Raw genomic sequence first — 14,512 nt, 5'->3', positions numbered from 1 at the left:
TTTGAAATGTACACTATACCCCTAGATGAATTCCCTGAGGGGTGTACTTTGCTAAATGGGGTGACTTGTGGGGGGGTTCCACTGTATTGGTGCAACATAGCACCCACCATTCATTCCACCAAAATCTGTGCTGCAAAATCCAAAAAACACTCCTTCCCTTCTGAGTCCTGCCATGCACCCAACTGGTATTTTTTGGTCACATGTGAGGCATTGCCGTACTCGGGAGAAATTGGGGCACAGATTTTGGGGTGCTTTTTCTCCTTCATACCTTCTGAAAATGAAAAATTTTGAGCCAGAACTGCATTTTTGTGTAAAAAAATGTAATTTTTCATTTTCACTGCCCACTTGTATCAAAATTGGTGAAACCCCTGGGGGTTTGAAATGTACACTATACCCCTAGATGAATTCCCTGAGGGGTGTACTTTGCAAAATAGGGTGACTTGTGGGGGGGTTCCACTGTATTGGTGCTTGGGGGGTCTTGCTAATGCGACATAGCACCCACCAAAATTCCACCAGAATCTGAGCTGCAAAATCCAAAAATCACTCCTTCCCTTCTGAGTCCTGCCATGCACCCAACTGGTATTTTTTGGTCACATGTGAGGCATTGCCGTACTCGGGAGAAATTGGGGCACAGATTTTGGGGTGCTTTTTCTCCTTCATACCTTCTGAAAATGAAAAATTTTGAGCCAGAACTGCATTTTTGTGTAAAAAAATGTAATTTTTCATTTTCACTGCCCACTTGTATCAAAATTGGTGAAACCCCTGGGGGTTTGAAATGTACACTATACCCCTAGATGAATTCCCTGAGGGGTGTACTTTGCAAAATGGGGTGACTTGTGGGGGGGTTCCACTGTATTGGTGCTTGGGGGGTCTTGCTAATGCGACATAGCACCCACCATTCATTCCACCAAAATCTGTGCTGCAAAATCCAAAAAACACTCCTTCCCTTCTGAGTCCTGCCATGCACCCAACTGGTATTTTTTGGTCACATGTGAGGCATTGCCGTACTCGGGAGAAATTGGGGCACAGATTTTGGGGTGCTTTTTCTCCTTCATACCTTCTGAAAATGAAAAATTTTGAGCCAGAACTGCATTTTTGTGTAAAAAAATGTAATTTTTCATTTTCACAGCCCAGTTGTACCAAAATTGGTGAAACCCCTGGGGGTTTGAAATGTACACTATACCCCTAGATGAATTCCCTGAGGGGTGTACTTTGCAAAATGGGGTGACTTGTGGGGGGGTTCCACTGTATTGGTGCTTGGGGGGTCTTGCTAATGCGACATAGCACCCACCAAAATTCCACCAGAATCTGAGCTGCAAAATCCAAAAATCACTCCTTCCCTTCTGAGTCCTGCCATGCGCCCAACTGGTATTTTTTGGTCACATGTGAGGCATTGCCATACTCGGGAGAAATTGGGGCACAGACTTTGGGGTGCTTTGTCTCCTTCATTCCTTGTGAAAATGAAAAATCTTGAGCCAGAAGTGCATGTTTGTGTAAAAAAATGTAATTTTTCATTTTCACAGCCCAGTTGTACCAAAATTGGTGAAACCCCTGGGGGTTTGAAATGTACACTATACCCCTAGATGAATTCCCTGAGGGGTGTACTTTGCTAAATGGGGTGACTTGTGGGGGGTTCCACTGTATTGGTGCAACATAGCACCCACCATTCATTCCACCAAAATCTGTGCTGCAAAATCCAAAAAACACTCCTTCCCTTCTGAGTCCTGCCATGCACCCAACTGGTATTTTTTGGTCACATGTGAGGCATTGCCGTACTCGGGAGAAATTGGGGCACAGATTTTGGGGTGCTTTTTCTTTTTCATACCTTGTGAAAATGAAAAATTTTGAGCCAGAACTGCATGTTTGTGTAAAAAAATGTAATTTTCCATTTTCACATCCCAGTTGTACCAAAATTGGTGAAACCCCTGGGGGTTTGAAATGTACACTCTACCCCTAGATGAATTCCCTGAGGGGTGTAGATTGCAAAATGGGGTGACTTGTGGGGGAGGTTCCTAACTTTTAGCACTTATGGTGCCTAGAAACCTACATGGTGCCTAAAAAAAAATCTCATAAAAAGGAGGCTCCAAAATCAAGTAGGTGCTCCTTCTATTATGAAGCCTGTGGTTTGGTCAAAGTGCACACTAGGGCCACATATAGGATATTTTTGAAAACAAAAGAATTGGGGGAATCAATTTTTAGTCACATTTCTCTAGTAAAATCTACTGTATTCGTTAGAAAAATGTATTAAAATTGAAACTCTGCAAAAAAAAAGAAATTTTGAAATTTCACCTACACTTTGTTTTAATTCCTGTGAAACACCTAAAGGGTTAACAAACTTCCAAAATGCTGTTTTGAATACTGTGAGGGGTGCAGTTTTTGAAATGGCATCATTTATGGGGGTGTCTCACATACAAGTCCCTCAAAGTCACATCAGAACTGAACTGATCCCTAAAAAAATCAGTGTTTGAAATTTTCTTGAAAATTTGAGAATTTGCTATTCATATTGTAAGCCTCCTAGTGTCCAAAAAAATTAAAAGGAAGTTGAAATAATGATGGAAACATAAAGTAGACATATGGTCTATGTTAGTTATTAACTATTTTGAGTGGTATGATTATTTGTCTCACAAGCAGAAAATTTAACATTTTGCAAATTGCTAAATTTTCCATTTTTTCACGATATTTTGGTATTTTTCACAAAAAAACACAGACTGTATCGACCCAAATTTACCACTAACTTGAAGTACAATGTGTCACGAGAAAACAATCTCAAAATCACTGGGATAAGTAAAAGCAAAAAAAAGTTATCCCCACTTAAGTGAGACATGTCAGATTTGAAAAAAAGGGCTCTGTCATGAAGGCACAAACTGGCTCTGTCATGAAGGGGTTAAACTATCCCTGGTCTCTGTTTGGGGTATCCCAACTGACTTATATTTGCGAAGGCAGGGGAAATCATTCGATGGTTGCTGACCATCTCCTGCTGCGGGCACATTCGAGGGGATGTGTCTTCATAATACATCCCCTTGCATGGTGGTGAGGGGATATAGCGGCGTCTGGGGGGTAGGATCACAGGGACTCGGCAGGTGCGACTATTCATTCAGAATGACCCCCAAAGTGACATAGTTTGTGTGGTTGAAAAATAGTCCATCAAGTTCAATCTATTTTAAAAATGTATGCTATAATTATTCCGAACTAAGATAAGAGGTGGATAGTGGGGGTAAGAAAAGGTCGGGAGGACGCGTGACGGGTCCACGCGCCACGCTTTGGGCTGGCGAGGATGGTGGGGGTGTTTCAGGAACACATTCATGCTAGAACAAGACGCTGTTTCTGACAGGGACACTAATTCTGACTAACTACGATGACTACGCTAGTCGCGGGAACACTACGCCGATTCTGACAGGGACGCTACGCTAACTACGTACTGCCTACGCTGACTATGCTGGTCGCGAGAACACAGCACGCTACTTCTGACTGACTACGCTGGTCGCGGGAACACTACGCCGATTCTGACAGGGACGCTACGCTAACTACGTACTGCCTACGCTGACTATGCTGGTAGTGAGAACACAGCACGCTACTTCTGACTGACTATGCTGGTCGTGGGAACACGACGCAGATTCTGACAGGGATGCTACACTAACTACGTACTGTCTACGCTGACTATGCTGGTCGCGAGAACACAGCACACTACTTCTGACTGACTACGCTGGTCGCGGGAACACTACGCCGATTCTGACAGGGACGCTACGCTAACTACGTACTGTCTACGCTGACTATGCTGGTCGCGAGAACACAGCACGCTACTTCTGACTGACTACGCTGGTCACGGGAACACTACGCCGATTCTGACAGGGACGCTACGCTAACTACGTACTGTCTACGCTGACTATGCTGGTCGCGAGAACACAGCACGCTACTTCTGACTGACTACGCTGGTCGCGGGAACACTACGCCGATTCTGACAGGGACGCTACGCTAACTACGTACTGTCTACGCTGACTATGCTGGTCGCGAGAACACAGCACGCTACTTCTGACTGACTACGCTGGTCGCGGGAACACAACGCCGATTCTGAAAGGGACGCTACGTTAACTGCGTAGCTGCCGCCGTGAAACTACACAAGTACCTAAGATAATCCTATATTCTAAGACAGTTTTTAGCCAGGACAATTTTCTAGCACAATCAATGTGCCTTATATTTTATATTTGTCTATCCGCCCATAATTATCGGTTGTAATCATGGATTTTTTTCCTCTAAAAATGCAACTAACCCCTTTCTTAACTATATTAATGGAAGGAGCCCTCACAAACATTTTGGTAGAGAATTTCCAAATCTTGACTGCCCTGAAGAATCCTTTCCTGGGTTGGGTACAGAATCTATTTACCTCAGTAACTTAGGGAATGACAATGTGCCCTTTGCATAGGTCTTTTTGTAAACAGAGCACCTGACAGTTCATTGTGTTGTCCCTTGTTGTATTTGTGATTTGCAGCAATGTAGTAACAGTTACACCTCACATAGAGCTTCTAAAATAAACAAGAACATTACACTTCAATGATGTCCAAATCAGGTGATTCTGGTTCCACTGTACAGAAGATCATACTGCCGACAATTTCGTCTTTCTCTGCTTTCCTCTTCCCAGTCTTCCACTCCTTACAATGTGGAAAACATGCAAAGAATAAAACAAAAATATTTACTAAAAATGTAAATTGACAAACAGAAACCTTATGAGACTACGAGTGTGTACACACGGTTCGATGTTCTGTGCGATCCGATGTACGATTCGATGTTTTGTCCGATTTTTACTTTTCCCTTTTTTTTTTTTTTCTCTACTCCTTAAGATATGCCTTAAGATATGCTTAAGATTTTGACTTTTTACCATACAATTTGCTATGCGATTTCCTATTTGATTTCCTATGTGCCTTAAGATTTGCTTAAGATTTTGACTAAGCGATTTTGACTTAACAACAGGATGACTGACAGGGCCCTGGAAATCGTATAGCACATCGCATCTTAAGCATATCGCAAGGCACATACGATGCATGCCATATGCTTGCGATTTGTGCTAGATAGAGTGTGCTGCCCACTATCTCCCCTCCGATCTCTCCTTAAACGGGAGCGCGCATCGGGCTAGGAAGCCCTTACAATGCATACAATCAGTATGCGATATGTATGCGATATGGCTTCCGATGTTGACGATATCGTCAACATCGGAAGCCTTATCGAACCGTGTGTACACACTATACAACACATACAGTCTGGTACAGAGTTGGTCTATTGCCTGATTGCATCTGCGGATACTCCGGAACATTGTGTACTAACATAGTGGTCTGCACAGTCATACACACGTCAATCACTTCTACAATGTCAACTAAAGAGTTGTAGTGGAGTAATCTTACTTACCCTTTTTCCACTAGCAAAAATAACCCGCGTAACGACCCGGGTCTTTTGCTAGTGGAAACGCAAAATCCCAGGTTGACTGACCTGGAACTCAAACCTTGGTAACTACACTAGGACATATCAGTGTTGGCTTACTTATTTTTGCAGAAACTAATGCTGCTTGGGCAAACCTTCATTTTGAGGAAGGGCTCTGTCACATTCGCTGACTATCATATCTTACTTAAGGCCTGTTTTATATTGTCCTACTGTATGCAGCCTAATTCTAGTCATGTCTCCTACATTCCACCTCACACTCCCCAGGGTGAAGCAGGCAGTGTCAATAACTACAACTCTCAGAATTCCATTGCAGTGTCAAGCTAAAATGTCAATTATGATAGATGAGAGTCGTAGTGGACTGGGTACTGGGTATGTAGGACATCTACCACTTCCCATATCCCCAGCAGTACAAACAACTTGTTGTCCATGTCTCACATGAAGCATGGTTCCTCTGGGGCACATTTAGCAATGAATGATGTGTGTGCTATCACTTGTTACTAATAATAAATGGTGCTCTATCCAATCAGCTGCTGTCATTTTTCAAACAAGTGACAGTTAGGAACGTATTGGCTGGAGCACAATTTATCATTGTTAAATCTGCCCTTCTCATAAAAATTACTACTTAAAATTACAATATATATTATAATTAAAGACCATATAAGAGATTGTAAACATAAATTTGGCCAATTTGACCAGGTCACCTCCGTCGTGCACGTCCCTAGCACTCTGGGGTTCACATCTGGGTAGCACACATTTAAATTATAATGGGTATTTTTTATTCTTTGGCTGGACTGGTTTGCACCGCAGTCGTAAATTCCAGTGTGCTAGGTACTCGCCGGACAGAGGTGACCTGCAGCCAATTTCTCCATAAAATCTGCTCCTTTCTGTCTATTATCGGTGAATTACAGAAGTTTTGTGAAAGAGGTTAGGGTTCTCACTGCGTATGTCACAGTCAGACATTACTTAAATTTATATTGGTTCAAATTTTTTAGAATGTATTAAACATATTAACAACTATGGAAATGCAGCTGTCAATATACCTTCTCGTCTCGAAAGTTGAGGAACTGCTGGAAAACATCACTCTCTGATACAACAGGATGGCGACACATTCGAGACATCCAACCCTGTAATCTCTCCATGCGCATCTTTATAAACTCTTCTTCAAAACGACCTTCAATGAAAAATTAAAACATTAGAAGCAACTCATACATCCCAGGATTTAGACTTATAATGCAGACATTGTACAATTTTTTATGCTACATTATGCTGAGGGATTAGGATCAGATGGAACAACAAGATTTGTTTATCTTCATATTATTATATTATTATTTATGTAGCACTAGCATATTCTGCGGCACTTTACAAATGGAAAAAAAATACAGTAATATTGGGTAAAACACAAATAGACAAAGGACACAAATAGACAAAGGAGGTAAAATGTGCTGCTTGCAAGTTTCAAATCTGCATAAAATGCAAGGAATGTGTCTCATACAGGAGATTAAATACAACATACTGTATTTAGGTCCAGCTGGATAACAATATGGAAACAACTGGAACCAAATTTATTAGCCTGCAGTGAAGTGTTGCATATCAAAACATTCAGCTCAGTCTCCTTGTGCATCATCACAAGGAGACTAAAGGCCCATACACACTGGGCGATTTTGAGCTGAAAGCCGCTCAAAACATCAAGTTTGAGTGGCTTGCAGCTCAAAGCCGCACAGTGTGTATGGCCCAGCGATGAGCGCTCCGGCATCATCTGGGGGAAAGCCGCTCATCTCCTGATATTATCATACAATGTGTATGCACTAAGCGATTTTCAGCCCAGCGACTTTCCCCATCATTGTTGGGCAAAATTGCTTAAGTTGTATTTTGGGGAAAAAATATGCAAAATGAGCCACTCCACGCTAGCAGAGTCCCACAGGACCTGGCATACTGAGAGGAGCTATTGCGTGCGACTGCTGCATTAATATACAAGGACACACCATCCAGATTTGATAAACTGCTGGTAGATTATGATGATTTCCTTCCTGTTTAGCTTACTCCAATATAAGAGCAATAGTTAGAACAATGTATTTTTAGAAAGAAAAAACAAACGGTACTTGTGTATTATCACGGTGCCCATTGTATGCCATAGTATACTACTAATTAAGGTATGCGATGGGACCCGATTTTCGGGTTGTTAGACCCGCACTGTACAATTTTAATATCACGTCGCATTGCATGCCATTACAATGGCATGCGATGCGATTCAATTCGATCAGACCCGATTTTTAATTTTACAGGCACCCTGATGGGTGATTACTATGTTAAATGTACCCCCATTGTTAACGCCACCCCCACTATCAACGCCAACCCAAAGCGTGGCAAGCGCAGCGAGCCCGCGATGGGCGGCAGTACGCATCCTCTGACCTTTTCATACCCCCACTATCCATGTCAGCGTGGCGAGCCCCGCGAGGGGACGCGTAACACATGTGAAGTAATCCGCATCCACTCGGGCTCGGTGGCATGCTGCGCTCGCCACACTATCTAAAATCAGCTCCTCGCCGACATGGATAGTGGGGGTATGAAAAGGTCGGAGGACGCGTACCGCCGCCCCTCGCGGGCTTGCTGCGCTCGCCACGCTTTGGATTGGCGTTGATAGTGGGGGTGGCGTTAACAATGGGGGTGCATTTAACATATTAATCACCCATCACGGTGCCTGTACAATTAAAAATCTGGTCGGATCGCATCGCATCACATGCGATCGGATCGCATGCAATGCGATCCGACCGATACGATGCCCTACGATGGAAATCTTGGGCGCTGTGATAATACACAAGTACCAAACAATCACTTCATTTACTCTGAATAAATTCTTTCAGTCAGTAGAAGTGACAACGCAGCATTACTAATATATTAGTCATCATATGACTACAGTGCATTAGTAATTTAGGTTAAACAATCATATCCATGTCATTGTTACTCACATCTACAAAACTTAACCATGAAAGTCCAGATATAAATACGGTCTGAAATCAACTGAATTGCTACTGTAGATCTATAGCACAATTAACACTGCGGTCAATCATGTTATCTGAATATAACACATTGGGGGTATTTATCAAAGCTCGAAAAAGAGATAACATTTTGAGAAATCAAGTCCTAGCCAATCAGATTCTACTTGGAAACACAGGTTGCTCTTGAAAAATGACAGAAGCCGCTTTGTTGGTACTTTATCTCTCACATTTTAATCTCAATCCAAGCTTAATCAATACCACTTTATATGACATTACATGATTTATTATGAATGTCTTGATATAGAACAACTGTACATGGTATAATGTAATCATTTGCATTGTGGCTCATTCAAACTCTTATTTTTCATACATTTTCCAAAACTTTTCAACATTTTCCGAAACTTAATTCAAATACATGGAGAACACACATACAATGCTTTATATTCTGAATGCAGTCATGTGATAAGTGTTCCAGAAATCAGTTCCAGGAAGACTGTGCCATTTCCACCTCCATGTACAATCACTTGAATGACAGATGAATGTTTGTTGCAGCCCATAGGAACTGCGTCTGCGAGATGTGAGTTGCACGGGAATGCACCTCACATCGCAATCGCTGGTAAATGACATGACTTTTTTATGCGATCTGTAGCAGCAATGCGTCAGAATCGCATAAAAAGTGGCCATATGGCCTGTGGATAGGGGCCTTAAATGATCAGGATTTTAATGTCAATATTGAAAAGAACAAGGGCGGATTAGTGTGTAACATCGTTCAAGAGAACCACAGAGCCTGGGAAGATGGGGAGTCCTGTGGCTGCAGGGAAAGTGTCAGAAGCTTGCACGTGTGATCCTGATGATCCCTACAGTAGCACAGTATACGATCATTTGGCCGACGGTGTCTAGGTCTATAGTCAAAAGATCGACCACTATTGGTCAACAGTCAATAGTCCGACACATGAAAAAGATCAACATGGTCAAAGGTCAACAGAAGCATAAGGACGACATGAAAAATGTCATCATGAAATAGTCCAGATGGAAAAGTCGTTATGAAATGGTTGACATGGAAAAGGGTCGACATGACAGAAGGTCATGAGTTTTTCATGACTTTTTTACCAACTTACATACTTTACCATCCCAGTGGGCAGAGCCACCCCTAACCAGATTGGAGCCCTAGGCAAGATATTGTTTGGTGCCCCCTATCAGATAATACCACCACCAAGTTTAGGGTCAATCCAAATATGTGCCAAGACATTAACACACAATGACGTTGGCATCTTGCACCCTTCGATAGGATATGGATTTACTTCTCAAGGTGCATACACATGACAATTCCCGCTGCAGTAAATATTGGTGGCTGCGGGGACCTGGCCTCGGCAAGGACATACACACTTTCTGCTGCTGGTGGGTGAAAAGCGACACTCTACTCTCGCGTCTTAACACGCACAGACAACAGAGCGGGCTGTAGATGAACTGAGGAAGTGTGCAAATTCCGTCGACAGGTGCATATACACTGGGCGATATAATGAGTGAGAACGCACATACAAGGGATAAAATGAGCGATAGCGCTCAATTTATCACCCAATGTGTACAGGGCTTTAGTGCTCAGAAGGTATTATACACTGATGAGTACATTATCCATTCACAGCATCCATCATTCCTCACACAGCACCGCATCCTTCTACCAGTGGTGACTGCTGCAGTGTCGCAGGCAGGTGCAGGATCGGCCCTAGGTCTACTAGCACCCTGTTCGAGAAACCCTTCCCCCACAAATCCTACAACATCCATAATAAATAGGTCAAATGGAGTGGAGCAATTTTCTGCTACTACACCACTGCATCCCAATTATGTGTGTGCAAAAATGCAGTTGCAATTTCAGACGCATGCAGAAAGAAGTGTACTAATAATGTAGTGGGTATTCCTTGGCGCTGACAAGAAAGTGTCTTGCTACACAGAGATGGTCAGTTTGGTAAGCATGATAAACCAGTATCAGTGTCAGTGTGACGCCTGACTGCTCACACAGGTGGCCATACTCAGATGCAGACACCACACCTGCAATAGGGTCACATAGAAGGGCGTACTGAGACAGACACTGGGGCTCACACATTGCCTGACACACAGCGACACCCTTTTCCTGTCATAGTTTGCTCCATCATCCCATTACCTTAGCTACTGGTGTAGTGAGACACTGGTATGCAGTGAAGTAGAGACAATATGTGACACAATGTTGGAAACACAGGCGGGACGCCAAGGAAGTGGAGCCTCAGGTAAAGTGGGTGGGGTGGAGCATGGTTTCGGGCCAGCGACTGCTTGCGGGACAGGTAAGCAACAGCAGCAGTGGGCTCCTTTGTGTCAGCGCTGCCTGAACCAGGAGACCAGCAGTTTCACAGTACATACAGTATGAGTGAAGTGCTGAGACCCTGCTGTCCCATTGCCCCAAACTGCTGTTGCCTGCTGGCACTAGGCATAGATGCCTATGCCTAGGGCCTGCTCTGCCAGTGGGCATAGAGGGAGAACATAATAGTGTGCTGAGCGCAGCGCAGCAATGTACACGAAGCATGGCAAGTGCAGCAAGCTTATGCCTGTGTGGTCCTTTTGATCATGTCCAGCTAATACAAGTCAACCTTTTTCATGTGTTGATCAATAGTCGTCGTAACGATCCACACCCTAGTAGCAATAAGTGACCAGGTGATGACTGAGGTGTTGCCAGCCAGTGTTGAGACATGGGTACTCTTTACCTAGAAGGGCGCCAGCGATTGAAATCGCGGTCGTCGGGGGTAAAAATCGCGGTCATCGCGGGTAAATCGGGATGGCCGCGATGACCGCGATCACTGCGATTTTCCCATAGGGAACAATGTTAAAACGGCAGATTGACCGCGATTTTACTGTTAAATGCCTCAATGGACCCGATTTGGGGCCAAATTAACCCTTAAATGTCCCCCCAAATTTTTAACGCCACCCCACGATCCACGCCAACCCGAAGCGTGGCGAGCGCAGCGAGCCCGCGAGGGGCGGCGGTACGCGTCCTCCGACCTTTTCATGCCCTACTATCCACTAGGGCGTGGTGTGAGAATATAATAGTGTGGCGAGCGCAGCGAGCCACCGAGCCCGAAGCGTGGCGAGCGCAGCGAGCCCCGCGAGGGGACGCGGATACCTTCACAGTTATGCGCGTCCCCTCGCGGGCTTCACAGGTGTCCGTGGCGAGGCGGACACCTGTGAAGCCCGCGAGGGGACGCGTCTACCTGTGAAGGTATCCGCGTCCGCTCGCCACGCTTCGGGCTCGGTGGCTCGCTGCGCTCGCCACACTATTATATTCTCACACCACGCCCTAGTGGATAGTAGGGCATGAAAAGGTCGGAGGACGCGTACCGCCGCCCCTCGCGGGCTCGCTGCGCTCGCCACGCTTCGGGTTGGCGTGGATCGTGGGGTGGCGTTTAAAATTTGGGGGGACATTTAAGGGTTAATGGGCTCTGTGGCCCATTTAACATTGATTCCTATGGCCAAATCGGGTGGATTGAGCCATTTAACAGTAAAATCGGGTCCATCGCGCCTTTTAACATTGATTCCTATGGGAAATCGGGAGCATCGCGTCGCGGGCATCGCGGGTACATTTATGGCCGGCCGCGACGCGACCGACACGATTTCCATGTTTAACATTGGTTTCAATGGGAAATCGCGGGCATTGCGTCGGTCGCGTCGCGGCCATACATAAATGTACCCGCGATGCCCGCGACGGGCGCCCTTCTAGGTAAAGAGTACCGAGACATGTATAAGATTACTAGTTTGTGAGCTCTGTGTGTCCTTTAACTTCAGTTTATAAACAAAGAAGGTAATCTGAAACTTGAAATCCATTGCTATGCGACAGAAACAATGCCGGCTTGGGGTCTTCTTAGAGTGACCCAAGAATACCAAAGCATATAAAAGTTCAGTTCAATGTATTCTAGGGAGATAAGAATTTAGGAAGTGGTACACATTTATGCTCTCTCGGACCGGTGATGTGAAATGTATAAAGAATTTCTGTTGTTCAAGCACAAACATACAAAATGGTTATAAAATATAGTTAGTGTCTGGCTAATTACCCCACTCTGTAACAACCTCCATAATATGTCTTTACCAACCATTTCATGGGCTTTTCAATGTGTGGGGCCACTAGGTGGAAATGTTTCCTATCTTATCAAGCAGTTCTTGCCCAACCCATATCATTCAGCACAAGGCAGGAACTGTCTGGCAATATTATATCATACAGTGGCATACAGTACTGTACCTGCACTACTCTTCCTAGCAGTAAGAGCTCAAACTGCTGATGTAAATTCATAATTACCTGCTCTCTAGGCAGCGAATACATGAAGCCTAGTGAGCGGGTCTGAATCAGGCCCATAATCTTTTATTACAAAACATTTTTTATTTGAAGTTATATAACAAATGTCAGTGATGCTGCCATTTTTAGCAGATATTTTGCACATCTCTCACAGAGATGTTGGCACTCAAAGGGTTAAGGTACATAACAGAAATGCATAATTACCATACTGAATCCATAAAAAAATAAAAATGAAGGGTCCGATTTATTGAGTTGTTCATTAAGTATCACGATTATACAAACGATAATGCAGCTTGTATTCAGCAATACAAACCTCTCCAGCGAGGTCTGGTTCTTTTTTCCCCACCTCTGCGGTGTTCTACTCTCTCTCATCCACATACATGACCTAAAGTCTGTACATGTGCACGATAGCTTCACCCTGCGGGACCCGATAATGTCCAGAAGGCGTTGCTGAAGCCAGAAATGCAGCACTGGATCCCCATGGCCGGTTATGGTATAAAACATCTACAGTGTCTAGGTCTACAATCATTTGGTCGACCACTAATGGTCGAGTCAAAAGGTCGACAGGTTCAAAAGGTCGACAGGGTGGTTAAAAGGTCATAACCAAAAAGGTTGACATAAGTTTTTAATGTTTTTAGGGTGTCTATGTTGACATAAGTGTACCACTGTGCTCACCATGCTTCGGGCTATATTATTCTCCCTCCACGCCCGAGTGGATGGTAGGGCATGAAATACCGCCTGTCGGCACATGTCGGCTGAAAATTTAGTTTAAAAATGCATGTCGACCTTTTTCATGTTGGCCTTTTCCATGTCGACCTTTTGACCCTGTCAACCTTTAGACCCTGTCGACCTATTGTCTGTAAATCTTTAAACCCTGTCGATCTTCTGACTGTCGACCATTAGTGGTCGACCATATAACGGTCTACCTTGAGTCATTCTATGATCAGTCCGGATACCCCCCATTGCCGGAAATGTGGATCATACTGTTCTTGCCATCTAAAGCTGGCGAGAGTGGTACAGGGCACATAACACTTTGCAAGTGCTAAAGGGGTTAATACATGCGGCCCTATATATTGCATAGGGTGAAGATGATAATAAATTAAGAAACTAAAAAATACACGAGAACTAATGGATAAGGCTTAGGGCAGTATTCAATGAGAATAATTCTCCGTGCATGGCGAGAGATTTTTTCTCTCGCCATGCACTCGCCCTGTTCCGGAGGGCTCGCTGACACTCCTGCTCCCACTATTCAATGTGGTTAAGACTCGCCGACACTCACGGCGAGTCTTAACCCCTGCAGCGGACAAGCGTCCGCGGCAGGGAGCCGGTGGCAGCCAGGGAGATTAAAGTCTCCCTGGCTGCCCCAGAACATATGTGGAGGGGAGGAGGGCTCCCCGGGACCCAGGCAGCACAAGCTGCCCCCCCCTATAGCCAGCGGGGGGACCCAGTATTCACTGCACCCGATCGTGCATATGTAATGATCGGGTGCAGTGAATATATGAATATCTAATGAGCGGCTCGAGAGCTCCGGCCCCCTGCTGGCTGCTCTGTGTAAAAAAAAAAGAAAATTAAAAAAATATATATTTTTTAAATTAAATATATATTCATGTGCTATAAGCACATGAATAAAAATAACATGCCCCTTCACAGAAAAAAAAAATCCTGATTTTTTTACACCAAAATTTAAAAAAAAAAAACCTTTTAGTTTAAAAGTTCACATTCCAGTTCTCCATGAAAAGATGGAGAATTGCCTCACGGAGAGAGACGGCGAAAA

General features: G+C 44.3%; 1 protein-coding gene across 1 annotated transcript in view; it reads right to left on the bottom strand.

Annotated features, from left to right (window-relative positions):
* SNX9 (sorting nexin 9) overlaps positions 1–14,512 on the bottom strand; it is a 148,279-nt gene that overhangs the window by 27,105 nt on the left and 106,662 nt on the right. Inside the window, exons 10-11 of the mRNA XM_083176345.1 lie at positions 6,471–6,601; positions 4,543–4,646 (exon numbers count right to left, since the gene is read on the bottom strand). Coding sequence (XP_083032471.1) covers positions 4,543–4,646; positions 6,471–6,601 — 235 coding nt within the window. The remainder of the gene's footprint in view (positions 1–4,542; positions 4,647–6,470; positions 6,602–14,512) is intronic.

This window comes from Crinia signifera, chromosome 3, assembly GCF_055691185.1.
Source record: "Crinia signifera chromosome 3, ASM5569118v1, whole genome shotgun sequence".
NCBI lineage: Eukaryota > Metazoa > Chordata > Amphibia > Anura > Myobatrachidae > Crinia > Crinia signifera.
This window is presented reverse-complemented; position numbering and strand designations above follow the sequence as displayed.